This window comes from Ursus maritimus, unplaced genomic scaffold (genome assembly GCF_017311325.1).
Source record: "Ursus maritimus isolate PB19 unplaced genomic scaffold, ASM1731132v1 scaffold_9, whole genome shotgun sequence".
Classification (NCBI taxonomy): domain Eukaryota; kingdom Metazoa; phylum Chordata; class Mammalia; order Carnivora; family Ursidae; genus Ursus; species Ursus maritimus.
The window spans coordinates 12,601,858-12,623,535 of NW_024427107.1; the positions used below are offsets into that span (position 1 = coordinate 12,601,858).

The 21,678-nt window shown below is 45.5% G+C and overlaps 1 protein-coding gene across 1 annotated transcript in view; it reads left to right on the plus strand.

The window, feature by feature from the left end:
* Nucleotides 1–21,678, plus strand: part of CHD7 (chromodomain helicase DNA binding protein 7) — a 187,448-nt gene that overhangs the window by 146,886 nt on the left and 18,884 nt on the right. The window contains exons 14-23 of the mRNA XM_040626012.1: nt 2,129–2,272; nt 3,626–3,881; nt 9,435–9,645; nt 10,174–10,369; nt 10,732–10,899; nt 11,307–11,486; nt 14,879–14,989; nt 15,079–15,284; nt 17,995–18,194; nt 18,367–18,526. Coding sequence (XP_040481946.1) covers nt 2,129–2,272; nt 3,626–3,881; nt 9,435–9,645; nt 10,174–10,369; nt 10,732–10,899; nt 11,307–11,486; nt 14,879–14,989; nt 15,079–15,284; nt 17,995–18,194; nt 18,367–18,526 — 1,832 coding nt within the window. The remainder of the gene's footprint in view (nt 1–2,128; nt 2,273–3,625; nt 3,882–9,434; nt 9,646–10,173; nt 10,370–10,731; nt 10,900–11,306; nt 11,487–14,878; nt 14,990–15,078; nt 15,285–17,994; nt 18,195–18,366; nt 18,527–21,678) is intronic.

Here is a 21,678-nt window from a genome sequence, read left to right on the forward strand (position 1 = left end):
GCCTGGGTGGCTCAGTTGGTTGTGTCTGACTCTTGATCTCTGCTCAGGTCTTAATCTCAGAATTGTGAGTTTAAGTCCCGTGTTCAACTTAAAAAAAAAAAAGAGTCCCTTTCCTTTTTTCAAATATATTTATTTTGAAATGAGTAAGTTGAAAGGCTTTTTCTGAATTATTTGTTTAGAGGTTAAGGATTTAGCTCAATCATAAGGGATAGAAGAAAACTGGGAGACAATCTTTAGTATCAATATAGCTCTTTCCTGAGTCTGTGACAGTTTAAAAAATTCCTGTATAAAGGTAATTCAGAACCGAAGTATGTCAGGGACTGTGGCCCATGTTACCCACCAGTATGGTTAAATATTAGATTTTTTTTTTTTTTTTTTGAGAGACATGTAGGGGAGAGGGTGACTCTCAAGCAGACTCCACACCCAGTGTAGAGCCCAGCGCAGGCCTCGATCTCACAACTCTGAGATCATGACCTGAGCCAAAACCAAGAGTCAGGCTGAGGGGCGCCTGGGTAGCGCAGTCGTTAAGCGTCTGCCTTCGGCTCAGGGCATGATCCCGGCATTCCGGGATCGAGCCCCCACATCAGGCTCCTCCGCTGGGAGCCTGCTTCTTCCTCTCCCACTCCCCCTGCTTGTGTTCCCTCTCTCGCTGGCTGTCTCTCTGTCACATAAATAAATAAAATCTTTAAAAAAGAAAAAAAAAAAAAGAGTCAGGCTGAGCCACCCAGGCTCCCCTATATTAGAAAATCTTGAACTGATTTGCAAACTCCTTACTCTATGAATTTAATGAGTCTGAAGATGATGGTAATCTGTGTATCTTCCTGAGAGACATCTTTATTCAAAAGGGAGAAAAGAAGAAAAGCAAATTGAACTGCTTTACCTTACTTTCAAAGAGCTTCATTGACATATAAGACATGGTGAATGTTACAAAAATTAGCATGTCCTTAACCCTAGTTATACCATTTATCTGGTGTTTACTGAGCATATACTCTCTGCTTGGCAACCAACTCTTTTCAGATTTCACATTAAGTCAGAATAATTGCTTTTGAACCTACTAGAAGGTAGGGTCACTTTCTGAAGTAGTTTTATTCGCTGTACTATTTCAGATGGCCAAACAAAATGTTAAATCATAAGGCCCTTAAGATTAATAAACTCACCATCATTGAAACTGAGAAGTAGCCCCTCTATGTTGGATCTGTAAAATACAAAGACAAGGGTACAGATGCATAAGGAAGGCTGGAGCAAGAGCTCGTAAACAGGAAGAATTAGTTTAAAGAAACAACCTAACTTGGTTCAAAGAAACAAAGTTAGAAATAGCATCTGCTTTAAAAAAAAAAAAAAAAAGTGATTGTGGTATTTAAAACCAAGCTGACCTCTTCGCTAGTTTGAAATTTTTGCAGAACAAAATAGTTTTTCATATGCTGTTGCATGTAGAAGAACTTCTTTTGTCTCTAAAGTGAGTCATGCAGGAAGCAGATGGGGAGAAGAGAGCGCTGTTCCTGTAGAGAACAGAAAGAAGCATGTGAGCTTTCTCTGAGTCTAGGGATTTTAGGAAAAAAACTTCGGTGGAGAAAAAAGCATTGGGTCTCAGGAGACTTGCAAAGCCATGGCACAAAAATGTTGACCTAAGAACCCCAGGAAGAAATGAAATGGCATGACATGTTTACGGGGTCTGCCACGTTCTAGAGGGCCCACACCACGTGTTGTCTGAAGCAGGGCCCATGTTTTTCTTGTGTCTCTGCCTTTGCCCCCTACCTTTACGTATGGTAGGTGCTGAGTTAGCATTAATGAGACATATGGAAATGGATACCTAGAGAGAAGCTTTGGTTTTATTTATTTATTTATTTATTTATTTATTTATTTAAGATTTTATTTATTAGCGTGTGCATGGACGTGCACACATGCGACAAAGGGGGAGGGAGATGGGGAGACTCTCAAGCAGACTCTGCACTAAGCGCAGAGTCCGTCCGGGCCCCAGTCCCACGTTCCCTGAGAACACGACCCGAGCCGAAACCAAGAGTTGGAGACTCGACCCACTGAGCTACCCAGGCACCCCAGGAGAGAGGCTTTAATTTTAGGAAACTGTTTCTGTTACGACTTGCTCAGTTGCTCTCCTTGTGTCCTATAGGAACACAAAGTGCTGCTGACGGGGACCCCACTACAGAACACTGTGGAAGAGCTCTTCAGCTTGCTTCATTTCTTGGAACCAAGTCGCTTCCCTTCAGAAACCACCTTTATGCAAGAATTTGGTGATCTGAAAACAGAAGAACAGGTACTTATCACGTCTACTCTGTACTTTAGTCATGTAATTGAAGATTAACCCATGAAATGGCGCAAAGCATTGCTATTTCGCTATTTAAAAATGTAAATTATATCTTTTTTCTCGCGTAGTACTTAAGTGAGCTTTTTATCTCCTTTCCTTGGTCATTCTGAGTCTTCATTATGGAAGTTTTCTTGTTTTTTTGGTCTGTTTGCCCTCATGAAGGCTGTTGAGATTTGTTGGGAGAGGTTACTTAACCTGTTTGTGTAATTTTCAGAGACTGCTGTGCTGTTCAGGTCGATGATTTTGCTTTGTCTACCTTTTTTTTTTTTTTTTTTAAGATTTTATTTATTAGAGGAGAGGGAGAAGCAGGCTCCCCGCTGAGCAGGAAGCCTGATTCGGGGCTCGATCCCAGGACCCTGGGATCATGACCTGACCCGAAGGCAGACGCCAAGCCGGCTGAGCCACCCAGGCGTCCCTGCTGTGTATACTTCTAAGCACAGTGTCAGAAGCCATGGGAACTTGTAGTTATTTGCCACCTAGAGTTTTGGGATTCTAGTCTTATTTTTTAGCTATGTATACTTGGTCACATTGCTTACTTTTCTGAGTCTGCATACTTTCATTTAAACTACTGCACAGGATTTCTGTGAGAAATAAATGAGGTATTGTGTGCGAAAAGCAGTTGATTATTGAATACCAAGAGTTATGTGGGTATTTATTATTATACTGTTTTTGAAACAGATATGGAGCTATGCTTGCAGTCTTGGTCGTTATGTCCGCCCCTCCACACTTTACTGTCTAACCTCTTAGTTTAGTTCAGAGTGAAGTCTGTTTTGTTTTGGTTTTTGCTTTCTTAAGATAACAGCTATCTTGTGTGCTGTATATCCTATTGCCAGTCAACAGAAACGAGAACCAGAGAGTGACGTCTCTGCTTGCTTGTTGCTGCAGGGAGTAGGTAACTCCTGGCCTACTCATTCTATTAGCTCTTTCCAGAAGGGAAGGGAACTGAAGCATAGCTCTCCCGTGACATCACCTCTTCCCTCTTCCTCATCATCCCTGTGGCTTAAGACAAACAGAAGGGAAAGCTGAAAAAATAAGTTGGGTTCTTTTCTGCTGTGTGCTTGTCAGGCCTTCTGGCTGTTCGGGCTCCTGGGCAGCTGAAATAGGCCATTTAATGCAGACTCATTCAACCTTCATGCACTTCTGTCATGAAAGCTGAGAGGTCAGTGCCTTCATACCCTACTGGGCTTTGACAAATGAAAACCAATGGTAAATGAATACGATAATCCTGATTTTTCACGTTAGAATATGTTTTAATGTGCAAGCGAATCACGATACCAGTATTTATTTAAGGTCCTTTTTTAGGTGCAAAAACTCCAGGCGATTCTAAAGCCAATGATGTTGCGACGTCTCAAGGAGGATGTGGAAAAGAACTTGGCCCCCAAAGAAGAAACTATTATTGAAGTTGAGCTAACAAACATTCAGAAGAAATATTACCGAGCCATCCTTGAGAAGAATTTCACATTTCTCTCCAAAGGTGGTGGTCAAGCTAACGTACCTAACCTTTTAAACACTATGATGGAATTACGGAAGTGCTGCAATCATCCATACCTTATTAACGGTAAGCCTGTGCACCAGTCAGCATGTTTAAATGACTCCAGAAGTTCTTTTCTCCCTCCCGACGGAGGATTTGGTGGTTTGTGGTCATTACTGGGTCCTGTCATCCTAACATGGGTTTCGCCAGCTTGCTGTTCTTCGTGACGCCTCCATCTGTGCTGGCTGCAGGCGAGCGACATTGCCCCTGCTGATCCCTGCCACCAGATCTCAGCTCGCCGTTCTCATACTGCCCTGCCTCTGTTTTCCACCCCTCAGAAGGAGGTGTTGGTGCTCATGCCTAAAAATCATCAAAAGTGCTAACAGTTAAAGAGAGATTAGCTTCAATTGAGACTTTCTTGCTGTGTGTGTGTGTGTGTGTGTGTGTGTGTGTGTAAATCAGAGAAGTTAAAGAGGAACTGGTGAGAGAAGGCAGCTGGCAGCTGTCTGGAGACTTTGGTAAGAGAATTTCAGTCTAGAGACCTCCAGGACCTATTCCCTAAGAAGGGGAGATCATTTTAAAACTTTGATAACAGTTTGTTTCTGTTACTGTTATGGTCTTCCTGTTTTCTTAACTAAATTGACAGTGTCATGTAACTGATTTGAGTAAAAACCTGTATTATGTACTTCCGAAAATCATTAAATTGATAAGTATCACGTGCCTGGGCTGTGTGGGACACTCTGGAGGGTACGGGAGCCTTCAGGCTTGTCAGGGCTGGAGACAAGAGAAGCCACAGAGAGAGCGATGGCATTGAGACAGGCATACGGGGGTAGGACGGAGTTTGCCAGTCAGGGTCAGAAAAAGGAAGGGCATTTAGGCTGATGTCATAACATGAGCAAAGACAGAGAGACAGGAAAACAAAGGGGAACTTACCCAAAGTGTAAAGTCCTTGTCAGAAACAGTGGGGCAGTGAACGTCAGGCACATACTAGGACCTTGCTGTGGGAAGCCTTAAAGGCCAGGCCATGGGATTTTTGGATTTCGTCTGCAGACAGTGGAGAACCATGGCTAGTGTTTGAGCTGAGAAATGATTCGGGATGATTGATCTGGCAACATCGTATAAAACAGATGGGAGGAAGCAGGAAAGACATATAAGCAGAAAGTCCTGCTTGGATGCTCTTGCTGCCTGCTGTCCTGGCCAGAGTTCATATGGGTAAAAGAAAGGTGATGGCTGGCCAAGTTGGGGTGTTTGTGCACTATATTTAATGGGCCAGCAATGCAGTTAGGTTTCTTTCCAGGGGAGTAGGAACAAAGCTTGGTGTTGTCTTTATCACAACCCACGAAGTTCAAGGGCAGCTAATTTAAAGAATTCCTGATTCCTGCCCCCACCCACCCCCCCCCCCCCCCCCGTTCCTGACTGACACACCTCTCAGCTACCTCAGACCCACAAGTTCCTATTATTAGATGACAGAGGGGTCCACACCTGTAAGACCGCCTCATTGTAGCCCCTGAGATCATTGCTGTGGCACGACATCGATGAGTTTCCTTCTACAACTTCGTGCTTTTTAGCTTTGTCTTCCAAAGAGGGTATTGTGCATGATGATTATAAGTTTACTGCGGCCAGCCTACTAATCACCATGGGTTGAAGAGCCTGTAAGGCCATACGGGGAGTGTCAACCAGCCTGTTCTGGAGTTGGGGAGCTGGAGTTGGGGCTTAGGGTGACTGGTGGTATGAGTAAAGTGCAGGTGCTTGTGTGACACACGCACGCTCTTGCATTTAATATCTGCTCAAAAGAAAGTGAGGAGTAGTAGCCTCCAAGGGGGAAGCGAGGGCAGTCACAAAAGAGCTGAAATGCTGCCAGCAGGATGCGTGCGAGAGGGTTTTCCTCAGGGGTGGCTGTCACATACCCGCTTGCAGCTCCGTCAGGTTTGCCTTGTCTGCTTACGTGCCAGTGACATGCACTGAACATTTCGAGGGAGGAGTCGTGTGTCCCGTCGCGTCCCCCCCCCCCCCCCCCCCCCCCGCCACCCCCAACACAGCTGGTGGGTCCCTTCCTTGGCTGATCGCTCTTCAGGGTCATCTTCTATACTTCATGGTTCACCAGGAGTCTCTCGGGACTTGTAAGAGTTGGGTCTGTGGCATTGTCCTAATTGCGCACACCTTGGGGTCGGCGTTTCTGTCCCTGCAGTTCATGAGGTATCTGTTAAGCAGGTGTCTTTATATGCCTTCATGTTGAGAAGTTGTAGTTAAAAAAGATACCTGCACACACACCCCCACATGCACATTAGGCATTAGAACTGCCCATCACTCAGTGTGGATGTTGGGCCTCCCGGAGGTTGCTCCACGGCCGCACCGCGCATTCTCATCCACAGTCTGAGCAGAAAGCATACTGAAGTGCTGCTAACCCTGCACACGTGCATGGAGCTGATGCAAGGACGTGTTCAGTGTGGCCATTTAAACTGACATTTGTATGGGTGGTGGCAAAGCCAAGCAGCCCTGGTCAAGCTAAAGTTCAATTCAGGAAAACATGACGCTTCTGTAACTGTGCAAAGTAGAAGCAACTGTACGTGTAAGTTGGTAACATACAGTAATAGAAGCAAAGCAGAAGGAAGAAAATTAGGAATGACGGTGGAACACAAGCCAAGTAATACTTTAAATGTGGGTTAATGCCTTAAGGGCTTAGCACAGTGTTTGGGGTGCGCTGTGAGCACTTGGTAAGTGTTGCTTTACTCTCTCCGATAAGCGGGTAAGTGGGGAATGTAAATGCAGTTCCTGTTACTGGCCCAAGCTTCAATAGAATGGGATGTCCAGTGTTAGGTTCCCTGTGTGAGAGTACAAATGATGTTGAAAACTTGGTCAGGGTCCCCTAATGGTTATGAGTGACCCAGGAGACATTTGTTGTCATTGTTGGGGGTCGGAGGAGTGTAGAGAAAAGTGGGCAGAAAGAAAATCAGCCGAAGCTTACATGATGGAATGAATTTCAGATACAAAACTAACTTTTTTTCTGGTAATCTGCAAAAGAAAATAATTTCTTGTTTGTGGCTGGATGACATTGGCTAGATAATAACTTCTCGTTATAGCTAGCTAACATTGCAGTTCCTGTCCTCACAGTGACCATCTGTTTAAGGGAGAAGACTTCCACGCTCGTTTCAAGTTATCTTTGACACCACACACACACATTTTGAAATGGAGCATGAACAGTAATTAGGGCAGTGTCAACAAAGTATTTTGGCTTATCATAACCTATTTCCAGTTAATTTTCAGACTGATATTTACAAATCTAACATCAAGGTAAATAATTGGTAAACTTGGACACTTTGGCTGTGACATCAGAAGGCAGAAATTGCTTTCCTCCAGCACCTTCCCTGAACTTCTTTCCTTCAATCTGGCCATAATAAGTATAGTGCTAGAAGAATCATATAGGAAATATGTTTGCTGATTTTTTTTAAAACTGGCTGCCACTTTAAGAACCTTGAATTTGTAACAGAGCTGGATTGATTAATTCAGCAGTAGCTTTTGTCAGGTAAGAACAAATGTGTTTTAATTTGGACGATTCTTTATACGATGAGAAATTATTAGTAGCAATCAAAAAGCAAAGTTACTTTCCTCATCTCTGAATAAATTTAAAATGAAAAAATTTCTCTGCTAATTTGAGAAATTATTTGTGTTTTCAGTTTTTTGCTGAAATTATTCAAACGTTGGATATTTATCTTGTCAAAATCATTATTTCATTTTTGAAGACCATTCATTGGCCCTTAGCTTGTTTTAAACTAATATACTGTATTTTGATTCTGAGTTATAATTTTCATATAGACAAAAAATACCCAAATATCAGGAGTAAAATCTATTTCTGAATTGTAAAAAAACTTTTACTATATCGCACAAGAACAAACTTTTTAAGAAGACCTAATGTAATACATAGACTTAAGTCTGTTTCCTCTATTTCCTGAGGGCCTTCTTGTCCTGAATCCAGAACCTAGATGTCTAAATTTCATGTTTTGAAAAATATTATTTGGGTTTATTCAAGAACATTCTTTATTCAAGAACATTCCTGCTAATGCTCTTCAACAGCATTTTGTTTTTCCCTTTTCCTGGTTAAAACCTTTCCCCTTTTTCCCACTTAGAGAAGAGTCCTGAGCATTAGCCTCTTACTCCTGTGGAAAAGGTAGTGAGGGACTAGCGATTCTGTCCCAGCTGGCATTTAGGGCCGGGCCCCCTTCCTCACAAGTAACAGTGTGCTTTGCAGAGGCCATAGTGCCTGGGTGAGGACATTAAGTGACTTTAATCCTTTGTCAGTAAGATTCTTTGCTGATTAATAATTAACAAGCCGTATTTCTGCATATGTGACCATGCCATAACTTAATTTGCACAGGTGCCCTTCGAGTGGAAATAGGACAGCACTTTTCTTGCTTCCGCCGCTGCTTGTGGAAGTTCTGTCCTAGAGGCTTTGGGGTCTAACTCACCTACCCTTTAAGGCCCCTTTGAGATTTATGCATACTCATCCCGTTTATTGTTAGTTCACACACTTGTTTGAAACCGTTGGTAAGAAGAATAGTTTACACTTTCTGGCACAGCTGAAAGCTGGGAACCAATCCCATTAGGTGGATTTGTTTGTTTGTATTTTCTCAAGAATAGGTGACCCTACCCCCCATCCTTAGGGAGAGGCGCTGAGCATAGCAGCTCTGGCCTGATTAACTCCGAAGATGGGAGGAGGCCAGACTGGTGTCGGCTAATTCTAGCTAAGCCACCTAAGCAGTTGAAGGGAGCTTAGCCTGTGTGTGTTTGGAGGTTGCCGGGGAGGGGGGCGGGGGTGTAAGCACTTCTTTCCTGACGTCATTCTCTTGAGGCTTCTCTGATGCACCCGAGTCTTTGAGCAAGCGGAAATCTGCGCGAGACTAGGAGAAAAAGAGGCCTGGGCGTAGAAGCCTTTTGTGAGATAAGGTGGTTTGCTGCTGTTTTTTAAATGCTTGAAAAGCTTTGGCTACTTCAAGATAGAGTTGTTGTACCTCATGAAGCTATTAGTTGAGAATGATTATTGGAGGGAGACAGAGATTGCAACAGAAGATGTCGTTCAGAACCCCTAAAAATCCCTAAAAATTATCCAGAGAAAAGAATTCCCTTTTGTTGCCCTCCTTTGGGCTGTATTTACATGCAGTTATCTACGAAAACTACTGCCCTGACACTGTGGTTATTAGAACTCTATTCCCTTGTTTCTTAGCTTCAGAACAGATTTTGTTGTTTGTGTTTATATTCAGCTAGTAAACAGTTCTTCATTTCTTTAGCAATTTAGGTTCCAAATTTTCTGTAGGTATCTGGCCCTTGGCTTGTTTCTGCCACTTCTGGCTTGACAGTCTGTTGTTGAAATTCAGTTTCTACAGACAGCAAACATTTGTTTGTTGGAAAATGTGGTTTTTTTCCCCCCAAATGTTTAAATGTGTTGTGCTTAAAACTTTGATCCCTTTTATACTTCCATGGTTTTGTGTTAGACCTGACTTTCCGGAAGTGGACGGATTCATATTCATAAACATGAATGTGGCGCTCTGGTTCCTGTAGTTAGCGGTGGATTTTGAAAGCAAGTTCATTGTTTGTAGTAATAAAAACCTTTTACAGTATTCACGTTATGCTGTCCAATCTCTGCAGGTGCTGAAGAGAAAATTTTGGAAGAGTTTAAAGAAACACACAATGCAGACTCTCCAGATTTCCAGCTCCAGGCGATGATCCAGGCTGCTGGCAAGCTCGTGCTGATTGACAAGCTGCTGCCAAAACTGAAGGCTGGTGGCCACAGGGTGCTTATCTTTTCCCAGATGGTGCGCTGCTTGGACATACTGGAAGACTACCTCATTCAAAGACGGTGAGGCCACTGCGCCGTAAGAGTAAAAAGGAAATAAAAAATGACCTTTCAGAGGGCTCCAAGTGGCTCACCTCAAAGTGACATTCATAATAGAGGGGAAGGAGTGGGGGAAATGTGTCACATCTTTCTTTAAAAACTACTGACGTATGCGGCCGTTACTCCATGTGGTAACTGCAGTAGGACTCCGTGTACTTTCGATGGCGATTTCATTTCCCATTTCTTTCATTTGACTGGGGGAGATGGGTCTTACCTAAAATCAAAATTGTTTATTTGACTGTTAGAGGTGTCAGCTTTTTTAAAAAGTCTTGTTATTTTATATTAGCTAGGAAGTAAAATAAAATTTAGTTTTTGAGCATTTCACCAGTTACATCCCAAACTGCAATAAAACCTGTTTGCTCTGAAGTGATTTCTGATAAATAATATTACTCAGGTAATATATATCTCGTGCTGTAGTACTTGCTTTACAAAAAGAACCAAGCGTGCCGTAGCCACGGGGCAGGCCTCCCTGTTAACCCTGCCGTTTTCTAGGTACCCGTACGAAAGGATCGACGGCAGAGTGAGAGGGAATCTCCGCCAGGCAGCTATCGACAGATTCTCCAAACCTGATTCTGACCGGTTTGTTTTCCTCCTGTGTACAAGGGCGGGAGGTTTAGGCATTAATCTTACTGCTGCTGATACCTGCATCATCTTCGATTCCGACTGGAATCCCCAAAACGATCTCCAGGTAAACACACAAGAAAATCGCCCCGATGCTTTTTTTTTTTTTTTTTTTTTTTTTAATTTTCCCCTTCTTGATGAAGAATCCCCAGTCAAACCAGTAAATTAAAGTTGTGTTTTTTTTTTTTTTTTTTTTTTTAAGTCATTCCACTATGATGAAGAATCCCCAGTCAAACCAGTAAATTAAAGTTGTGTCGTCACTCAGGCGGTGTCCCCTGATCGGGCAAATGGACCAAGTTAGTAACCAATGTACTAATAATGTCAAGGTCATTTCTTAGTATGTTAACTTCTGTACTGCACCTCTACATATTGGAACTGGCACGTGAGTCTTTTCTTCTTTGGTAGCCATTCATTTCCTTTTTCTTCCAGGCTCAGGCTCGCTGTCATAGAATAGGACAGAGCAAATCTGTGAAAATCTACAGGCTGATTACGAGGAATTCTTACGAGAGGGAAATGTTCGACAAGGCGAGTTTGAAGCTCGGCCTGGATAAAGCTGTGTTGCAGTCCATGAGTGGGAGAGAAAGCGCTACCAATGGGGTAATCCACACTCGCCCAGCCTGCCTTTGTTCTGGCTCCGTAACGCGACTTAGCTAACAGGAAGAAATTACCCAGCATCGAATCACGTCTCACCCTCACTGTTTTCAGCCTATTTTGTCACATTGTCTCTTTTATGAGTCCAGTTTATCCTCCTTGAGGGGCGCCTGGGTGGCTCAGTCGATTAAGTGTCTGCCTTTGGCTCCACTTGGGATCGAGCCCCGCGTCGGGATCCCTGCTCAGCGGGGGAGTCTGCTTCTCCCTCTCATTCTCCCTCTGTGCTTGCTCGCTCTCTCTCAAATAAATAAATAAAATCTTTAAAAAAAAATCCTCTTTGAGTACAGTGAAGCATTTGTATCGTCTACAAACATTTCAATTCTAAATGATTTTTAAATATCTCACTAAAACAGGTACAACAACTTTCCAAGAAAGAAATAGAGGATCTGCTACGAAAAGGGGCCTACGGTGCACTCATGGATGAGGAAGATGAAGGGTCTAAGTTCTGCGAAGAAGACATCGATCAGATTCTCCTGCGGCGAACCCACACTATCACCATTGAGTCTGAAGGGAAAGGTTCCACATTTGCTAAGGTGCGAATTGATCTGAAGAGGCAGGTTTTCTATAGATGTGCAGTAGAGTTCGCTTAAAGCAGGACCTTATAAAGTGCCCACAATGTGCATACGTAACGTTGGTTTTGCAATTGAGAATTAAGAAAGTAATTATGACCTCCCTGTGGAGCCCCTAATGCATAGAAGATTCTTTGTGTGTGTTTTGGATTCCCTTCTCTGTGTGTGGCCCTGGTAGTCACCCTCACCTTGGCCTCCTATCTGCTTCCCGTGTCCTTGACCCCACCCTCCCCACTTCCGGAGCTCCTGCTCTGACATCATCTTGCTTCCTGAGATTGTGATTCCTGACCGAGCCTGTAAGAACAGTTGAGTCACTCCTATCTTAAAAAAGCCTCTCATCTGTTTTGCCCTCCAGCTACAACTCCGTAACCCTTCTTTCACAGCTGAAATCCACCGGAGTGTTGTTTGTACCAGCTGTCCCCACCGCCTCCTTTTCTGCTTAGTTTTCAGCTTCCAGCCTGCACCCCTCCCCCCACCCCTCCAGGAGACCAGATCTGATGAAGGTCACCATGGAGCCTTCCTTCCCACCGCTTGACTGAGAGTGCCTTCTGAGGCTTCCCCTGCAAGTGGTTCCACCCATCCACACCCAGGCCCACATTACACCTTTATTTTTAACAGCTTTATTGAAATGTTATTTACTTACCATAAAATGCACCAATTTTGAGTGTACAGTTCAATGTCTTTACCGTATTTGCAGACGTGTGCTGCCATCACCGCATCTAAGTTCAGAGCATTTCCATCATCCCAGAACCTCTTGCCCCTTAGCAGTCAGCCTCTCCCTCTCCCCCTCCCCTGCCCCTCCCCTGCCAAGTCCTTGGCAGCCACTAATCTACTTCCGTCTCTAGATTTGTCTACTCTGGACATGTCATAAAATGGAATCATACACCATGTGGTCTTTTGTTTCTGGCTTCCTTCACTTAGCATAGTGGTTTTGAGATTCATCGGCGTCGTAGCGTGTGTCCGCAGTCCCTTCCCCTTTTTTGCCGAACGTTGTTCCTATTATACAGGTGTACCTCTTTTAGCAGTTGATAATGGGCATCGGGGTTGTTTGTCCATTCACTAGTTGATAATGAAATTTGGGTTGTCTCCACTTTGGAGTTATTATGAATGTTGTTACAGACATTTATGGACAGGTTTTTATGTGGCCATATCTTTTCCTTTCTCTTATGTATGTACCATAAATAGAATTGCTGGGTCATATGTTAACCCCGTGTTTAACCCTTTGAGGAACTGACAGACTGCTGTCTAGTGACCGTACCATTTTTTTCTTCACACCAGCAGTGACTTTGAGGGCTCCATTTCTCCATATCCTCACCAACACTTTTTATTTTCTGACTTCTTGATTGCAGCCATATCCGTGATGTGAAGTAATAGCCCACTCTGGTTTGAGCTGCAGTTTCTGGCGCTGCTGAGAATCTTTTCATGTGCTTCTTGGCCAATAAGTGTGTCATTTTGGGGAAAATGTCTGTTCACTTCTTTTTGTTCATCTTTTGAGTTACTTGGCTTTTATTATTGAATATTAAGAATTCTTTATATATTCTGGATAAAAGTTTCTCATTAGATAAAACGATTTGCAAGTATTTTCTCCTAGTCTTTTTTTTTTTTTTAATTAACATATAATGTAGTATTTGTTTCAGGGGTACGGGTCTGTGATTCATCAATCTTAACACAATACACCACACTTACCACAACACATACACTCTCCAGTGTCCATCACCCAGCCACCCCATCCCTCCCAGCCCCCTCCACTCCAGCAACCCTCAGTTTGTTTCCTGAGATTAAGAGTCTCTTATGGTTTGTCTCTCTCCTAGTCTTTTGTTAGTGGTGTTTAATTTCAGTGAAGTCCTGGGCGCCTGGGTGGCTCAGTTGGTTAAGCATCTGCCTTTGGCTCAGGTCACAATCTCAGGGTCCTGGGATTGAGTCCTGTGTCTGGGCTCCCTGCTCAGCGGGGAGTCTGCTTCTCCTCTGCCTCTGCCTGCCGCTCCCCCTGCTTGTGCACGTGCGCTCTCTCTCTCTCGCTCTAATAAATAAATAAAAACTTTATAAAAAATTTTCAGTAAAGTCCAGTTTACCCATTTTTTTCCTTTTATTGTTCATGATTTTGATATGTTGTCTAACCTAAGGTCGCAAAAATTTGCTCCTGTTTTCTTCTATGAGTTTTATAGTTTTCACTCTTACATTTAGGTCTGTGATCCCTTTTGAGTGAATTTTTGTGTGAGGTATGAGATAGGGCTCTGTCTTCTTCCCTTTGCTTGTAGACATCCAGGTGTCCCAGCTACTCAGTCTTGGGAGGCTCCCTCCTCTGGGCTCTGTGCCCCAGCACCTTCTCTCTCACATCTCTCAGCCCCTTTCCAGGTTCTGTTCTCTGTCCTCACAGGCACTTCACATCCAGTGTGTGGAAAGCCACACTCCTCATCCTGTCCCTCCACTCTCTGTGTGCACACACTCACATCCCCGGTTTTTCACCTGACTAATGCTGGGCAGACGCCAGAGTTGGCTGCTGAGGTTTTTTCTTGGCTTCCCTCTCCTCCACCTCCTCTATGCTTCACATCCACCTAGATTCTAGCTCCTTCCATTTTACTTTTTAAAGAATGTATTTCTAGACTGCTTTTCTCCACTTCTGCTGGAGCCGTTGTCAGTCTTTGCAGCTTGCTCTCTCAACCACTGCAGTAGCCTGTTCCACCCTCCCACGTCCCAGGACATCAGTGTGATGTCTCTAACAGGTGGCTTTGGATAGGAGTGTGTCCATCTTGAGATTATTTCCATTTTGAAAGAGTTCATAGCTACCTCAGGATAGAGTTCCGACCCTATTAACAGGACGTGCAAGGCCCTGCGTGACCTGGTTTCTGCCTGCCTCACCAGCTTGACCTTTAGCTGCTCTCCCCTGACTATGCTTATCACCAGTCACATGACACAATTGCCTTTCCTCTCTTCTGAGCCTTTGCACATGCTCTGCCGTGAACATGTCCACATACTTTCCTGTTCTCGGAGTTTTTAACAGTCCGGGCCAGGCATTATATTCTGGGGAGCCTATTCTTTCTTCCCAGCAATGCCCTTCCTGCAGCCCCTCATGAACCTGGCTAGGTCCCTCCTCTGTGGATCGGCTGTACCTGTATGTACCATTGTCACCGTCGTTGATTACACTGTACTGTCATCCTTTGCTTCCTGATCTGTTTAAGCCCCTGGACAGAGAGCTGCCTGAGGGATGGTCTTTCATCCCAGCCCACCGACTGCAGCATCTGGCACATGGTGCAAGAATGCATACATGTTTGGCTGAATGAGTAAATGAAAGCTGCTTTGCATTCTGCCTCTGAGAAAAGCATCTCAAAGTAATGCATATTTTTTTTCCCCTTTAGGCCAGTTTTGTTGCATCTGGAAATAGGACAGATATTTCCTTGGATGATCCAAATTTCTGGCAAAAGTGGGCTAAGAAGGCTGAATTGGATATTGATGCCTTAAATGGGAGGGTGAGTGAGAGGTCCCATTCAAACCCTATTTAATCTAACCCAAGGGATGCTGTTTTAGAAGTTTCAGATTTATCCGCTGTCTGTTCTAGAACAACCTGGTGATTGACACTCCGAGAGTGAGGAAGCAAACCAGGCTGTACAGTGCAGTGAAAGAAGACGAGCTGATGGAATTTTCAGACTTGGAGAGTGATTCTGAAGAGAAGCCTTGCACAAAGCCACGGCGGCCCCAGGACAGGTCGCAGGGCTACGCACGGAGTGAGTGCTTCAGAGTTGAGAAGAATCTGCTCGTCTATGGGTGAGTCAGACTCGTGGGAAAAACAGAATTTTACTTTAAATACAGAGTTGTAATGAGCGTAGAAAAGTGCACCTGTGTTTGGATGCCCACGACCCCCCTGGTGCAGTCAGGCACTTGATGTGCAGCGAGTGTGCCAGGACCCAGGGTTGTTTGGTTCACGTGCTCACAGTTGTCCATGTCCTCATGGATTTGAAGGAGCACAAGGTTGTCCCTTAAGCAATTATATCAGATCCAAATTTACCTCTTGGTGACTAATAACTCAGAACGAAGTCTCAAAGTTACAAAATCTTTTCCTACTTTAACTTCGCATAAAATTTTTGACTATGGTAGTCTTCCAGTATTTTTCTGCTCTAAAAACTTGTTAAAGGCAATCATCTCAGTTTTAAAGCTCTTCCAGCTCATCTGGAACATAAACGGGTGGTTATTTCAACTCTGAATGTGTCGTACTTTTCCTACCGGACAGCGTGTCTCTGAGCGGCGGGAGCCACATCTGATTCATCTCTGAATCTGTGTGGAACGCCACACAGTGCTCTGAGTGATGGCGGGGTGCTCGCTAAATATCTGAATCTGCAAATAAGAATTCCCTGGCATTTTATGGAACTGTAGTCAAGTTCCATTCAAATAAAAAAAAAACTACCAGCAAAATGATATTTCTATAGGTCTGATGATATCCTGCTTTTGATGATTTTTTTCCAGTGGGTTATCATGAGTTTCAGAGTAAATACACACCTTCTGTTAACATGGCACACAGGGCTCTGACCTGGCTCTTGTCTGTCTTGTCAGTCCTTTCCCTGGGTAGCCCGGGCTTCTGTTGGGACAGAGTGCACCGTCTCCCTCAGAGTGCCGTGCTCAGTCTCGTGCCGCATCTCTGTCTTTCTACACGTTCTTCCACTGCCCAGAGCAGCACGCCACACACCCAGCCTGCAGACTTGATCTGCCCGGCAGCTCGTGTTGTTGACATCCAGCACAGGCACCCCCTCGGCACTCTGCACCAGAGTCTGGCTCGCACGTTCCATCACACTCATCACATTGGTTCATGACTCCGAGGAGCAGGCCTCTGCTGCTGGAGCCCCACTTAGAGCTCCCTGAAGCCCAGGACTCTTTTCTCTGTCTTCAGGGAAGAGTCCAATGCCAGCAGACCCACAGTGAGTGCCAAATCAGTGATTTCTTATGGAATAAATGAAGTCCATCTGAAGCCCGTGCTGTATCTCAGCTCATTACCTGCAGCAAGCTAGACATTCTTTCCTGTCTGTTCCTGTGTCTGGACAGACCCCTGAGCCCTCTGCTACTTGCCCCTGCTTGGGTGTTTCAACCTAATGATCGAAGTTGAGAATCGTGCTGGTGACTTTAGAAATGGAACATCTTAATAACTCCCAAAGCTAAGAAGTATGCGTAGAGTGCCGTGTCTTCGAGGAAAGGCCTTCCCTGCTCCCCTAGGCATCACTATGTAGGAAACACTTATCAGAGGCTGGGCACTGTGCCAGGATACTCAGACATGGCCCCTGCCTCAAGGCAGGTGGACAAGCAGAAATGGCAGGAAACTATGGTGGTGGTGTAGCCAGGAAGACTGTGCAGATGGAGTGTAGAAGCGTGTCTCTCTTGTGTAAGACAGCTCCGTATCATCTCCCCACTTCTGAGGCTGGGGAAGTACAAGAAGGGACTCCACAGACAGCCACATGACTCGATGGGTGGACATCATGGCTTAGCCTGGGTAGGAGAGAGAGTTGGGTACTGGGCAGGGAGAGAGTTCATGCAGAGGGAGCAGTGTGTTCCAAGGCCTGGAGGTGAGGACTGGCCCTGCAGTTTGAGGAGCTGAGAGTTCATAGAAGCCAGAGAGGACCAGGCCAGGACGCACGTCCGGGCCTGCTGGGGTGGGCCCTGTGCCTCTCACAGCCAAGGCCTCCCTGCTGTGCACAGTCCTCGGTCCCTAAAGAAGGCAGGGGAGGAGCTGGCTTCTGTCCTGACCTGCGGCCTTGAGGGAGACCCGGCGCAGATAGCATCTGCCCATCTGTTGTATGCTCCCACACCACACCACAACACCCGGACCAAAGAGCACAGCGCTGTGTCTCTCCGGGATTATAACCCCGAGTAGACTATTCAGGGTCAGCGGTGTGCTACTTCCTCCCGTGTACAGTTCTTCCTCCCACCCAGTTAACACGAGGGCCTGAGTTCGTGAAGCACGCTGCCTGTGAATGCTCTCGTACCTGGGAGTTAGCACTCCCTGTTTCAAAAGCAAGCTCACACCTGTCCACAGTCTTTCATTGGTTGTCACGGCATCCCTTTGCGGTACATTGAGATACGACCATTCCTCCTCAGCATAGGTTTGGGAGCAGCGACACCCACCTCAGGTCACCGTGCATCTCAGATAGCTGGTCACCATTGAAACGTGCCAGCCGTGACAGAGTGAGACAGAGCCTAAGGTGTCCAGGTCCCCGCGCACTTTCCTGTCCCCAGAGTTGCAGCCACTGCCGGATCTGACTGAAAAAGCCTGTGTCAGGCCCATGGGCGTTACCTCAGTGACGGTTCAACTCAGGGCCCGCTCTGTAATGCGTGTTCTTGACTCTTGTGCCCCAAAGAGCTTTCCTGTCCCCTGGTGTAAATATTGCTCGTTCTGATCCAAGGTTTCCTAACACTGCCACCTGACTGTGAAAGGAAAGCCCCAAATCTAAACTGAAAGGCACCATCTACATGCTGAATATTTGCTTTGCAGCTGGGGACGGTGGACAGATATCCTTTCCCACGGACGCTACAAGCGCCAGCTCACCGAGCAAGACGTAGAAACCATCTGCAGAACCATCCTTGTGTACTGTCTCAATCATTACAAGGGCGATGAGAATATCAAAAGCTTCATCTGGGACTTGATCACACCCACGGCGGACGGCCAGACGCGAGCCTTGGTCAATCACTCTGGTAGGTCCGCTTCATGCTGTCGGTATTGCAGGCTCGCAGAGAGCCTCCCGGGACCCTTGTGACGCGACCTAGACCCCCTGTCTCCCTGCCACGTACGTCAGAATGTCTGAGTCCGACATTGTCATTGGGGTTATAAAAGCTTCTATTATTATTATTACTACTCCGATTCTAGGCTTATCAGCCCCAGTGCCAAGGGGAAGGAAAGGAAAGAAGGTGAAAGCCCAGAGCACACATCCAGTGGTGCAGGACGCCGACTGGCTGGCGGGCTGCAACCCGGACGCCTTGTTCCAGGAGGACAGCTACAAGAAGCACCTGAAACACCACTGTAACAAGTACGTTTTCAAAGCGCCTGTACGAGTGACCGTTAGACTGGGCTTCCTGTTACGTGCAGCTCTACTGTTTTCTGGCTCCATGGTGCTGGCTCACAGGCCACTCATACACACCTGTAGATGACGGATTCTTTCGTCTTTTTTTTTTTTTTTTTAATTGTACTAGGCACATAACACAGTCTTTCCATTTTAACCATTTGTTAGGTATACAACTCATTGGTATTGATTACATTCAAAATGCTGTGTATACCACTATCTATACCCCAAACCTTTTCAGTGACCCCAGTGTAAGCTCTGCACCTCCTCCCTCCCTGCCCCAAGTCCCTGGCAGACACCATTCTACTTTCTGTCTCTACGAATTTGCCTCTTCTAGGTGTGTCCTCAATGGGATCATAGAATGTTTGTCTGTCTGTGATGTCTGGCTTACTTCACCTAGCAGAATGTTGTCAGGGTTTATCCGTTTTGTGGCTTGTGCCAGAATGTCATTCCTTTTCGAGGCCGAATAATACCGCATTGTATGTGTGTACCACATTTTGTTTATCCGTGCATCCGTCGACGGGCACCTGGGTCGATGGACACCTTTTTTGGCTATCCTCAGTAATGCTGCTATGAGTGTTGCCGGTAACTAAGTCGTAACCAAGTTGTGTTAGAGCATTACTGGTTGTCTTGTATGACCCCACCTTCAACTGACTGCTTCCAGTGGAGGGACTGGGGAGTTCACGTGGAATTTTTTTGCTTAATGAGTACCTCAGTGGCTGGGTCCTTTTTTCTCACCCGTGAGCCTAGAATCCTGTTCCTTCTCTATATTTCCAGAACCTGATGATATGTAATTGAAGAATATTAAATCTGTGTTTATTTCAGTGCGGGGAGCTCTGTCGACTATCTGCGTGTTTAACTAACATCTGCGCGTGGCTGTTCTTCCCTTGCCGTGAGCGCGCATTTTTGAGAATCCGTAGTCGCGCCAGCACGAACAGCTCCACCACTCGTAGCTTCGTGGGGCCTTGGGCAAGTTCCTCCGCCTCTTTAAGACTCACTGGCCTTCATAACCACCTAGGGCTCTGCAGCAAGACCTCCACTGGATGAAGCAGGATATAAATAAATGTGTGTCTCTCCTAAAAAGTAGCAAAAGTCTGAGCACATAGTAACTGGCAGCGTGCCAAGCACTTCACGTGCGTTATCTGTGTGACTTGTCTGAGATGAGCAGTGCTCTGTATCCCCGTTTCCCTGACAAGGAAACGGAGACTCTGGCACATCCGGTCTCAGCTAGTTAGGGAGCAGAGCCAGGTTGGAAGTCCAGAACGGATGAGGGCAGGGCCCTTGCTCCCAGCAACCCCTGCCCTCCTGGGAAGCCTGCCTGCCCCACAGGGTCTTCCCAGGCCTCACGTGAAGGGACTCCTGGCTGGCAGTGATGAATGGTTCTCATCCCTTTTTAAACATGGAAGTGCTTTCAGGGCCTACCTTTGATCACTATCGCTAGATTTTTGACTGACAAATTTTTTCCTTTTTGAGTCTTTAAAATCATCACCTCAAACCATTTGGTGCCTCAGAAACTGGTTGTTGTTACTGCTGTAGCATAATAGCTCTCCCTAAAATCCTGCCCCACTTGCATCTATTAGAAAACTTCTGTTTCCTGTGGTTTATGTGAACTTTGGGTCAGTAGCCTTCTGAGTTCTGGATTCAGACAGACCGGAAGTGAAGTGGTTTGGTGTGGGAACAATGGCTCCCGTGCCTGGATCCCAGAGTGGCGAGGGCAGGAGTTTTTACTTTCCCGTTCCAATATCAGTAGCAGACTTTTATAGAGTACCCTCCCTAATGAGTATGTGAGGTGGAGCTAGTGTGCTCTTCTGCGTGGTCTCAGGAGAAGACTCCTCTCTGGGACAAGCAGGTGGTCTGTTTCTTCTTCCTATTGGATCATGCCCTGAGATTTCTCAGTACCTAAAGTGGGGAAATGTTGATGACCGGTAAAGGAAAATGAAACCCAAATCAAGGGACCTTCTAGAAAATAGCTAGCTAGTTCTCTTCAAAAGTTTAAAGAGACAAAGACAGAGGAACTGTCTTGGGTTAAAGGAGATGAAGGGGCAGGACAGTTCTGTTGCTCTGTGTGGCCCTGAGCTGGATGCAGTGGCAGAAGATGGTCACTAGCGGGATAGCCAGTCCAATGTGGATGAGGTCTGGAGACTCGTTAGTCTGGTCTGTCGGACTTATCAGGTGCAAGCTCCTTAGGGTCAGAGCCCACCTTCCGTCTACTTTGTTATCTGGCTGGTACCACTGAGATTGCCAGTTGCACTAGTTTGAATTTTTTGCTCTAGAAGAAAGGTGACATTCACAGTTAGCTCATAAAAGTCTCTGCATAACTGAAATTCCTCCCAAAGAAGAAAATTATGTCTTCTGTCAAAAGAGAGAAAAACCATTCAGATCTTTGCCACTGTGCTGTGCTGAGTTTTGGTTAAAAAAAGAGAACCCTGGGGCACTTGGGTAGTGCAGTCGTTAGGCGCCTGCCTTCGGCTCAGGGAGTGATCCCGTTGTTATGGGATCGAGCCCCACATCAGGCTCCTCCACTGGAAGCCTGCTTCTTCCTCTCCCACTCCCCCTGCTTGTGTTCCCTCTCTCGGTGGCTGTCTCTCTGTCAAATAAATAAATAAAATCTTAAAAAAAAAAAAGAACTCTGCCAAAGGTGGAGGTATTCCCTTTGGAACTACCCTTTCCGAGCATCCTCTATAAGGAGATCCTGGCTGGTAAATTCTTCCCTAAGCAGAGAAGAAACAAGGTTCCAGCCACGGAGGCCCATACTGTTAGTTTTCTTTTGCCCGTTCAGTGTGGCACAACCAATTTTTAATCTTATCAAAAGAAAAATCTTAAAAAATTAAAACAAAATACCTGAAATGACTGTTTATATTGGAGCTTACCTAGCCTCACACTTTGTCCATCTAGATCCCATGTTGCTCAAAAGCAGACACCGGCTGGAGAGGCAGCATAGCAGGGGGTACCTACTCATGTATGCGGGAGTGTCTGTTTTGATGAAGCTGCCCCTGGTTGTCATTTTGACGTTTTCAAGGACCCCTGCCATGTCCCAAGAGACATTGTGAGGTGGTGGGGTCAGAAGGCCTAATCCCAAGTGGTCCATGCTCAAGGTGACTCTATGACCTTGGATAGGT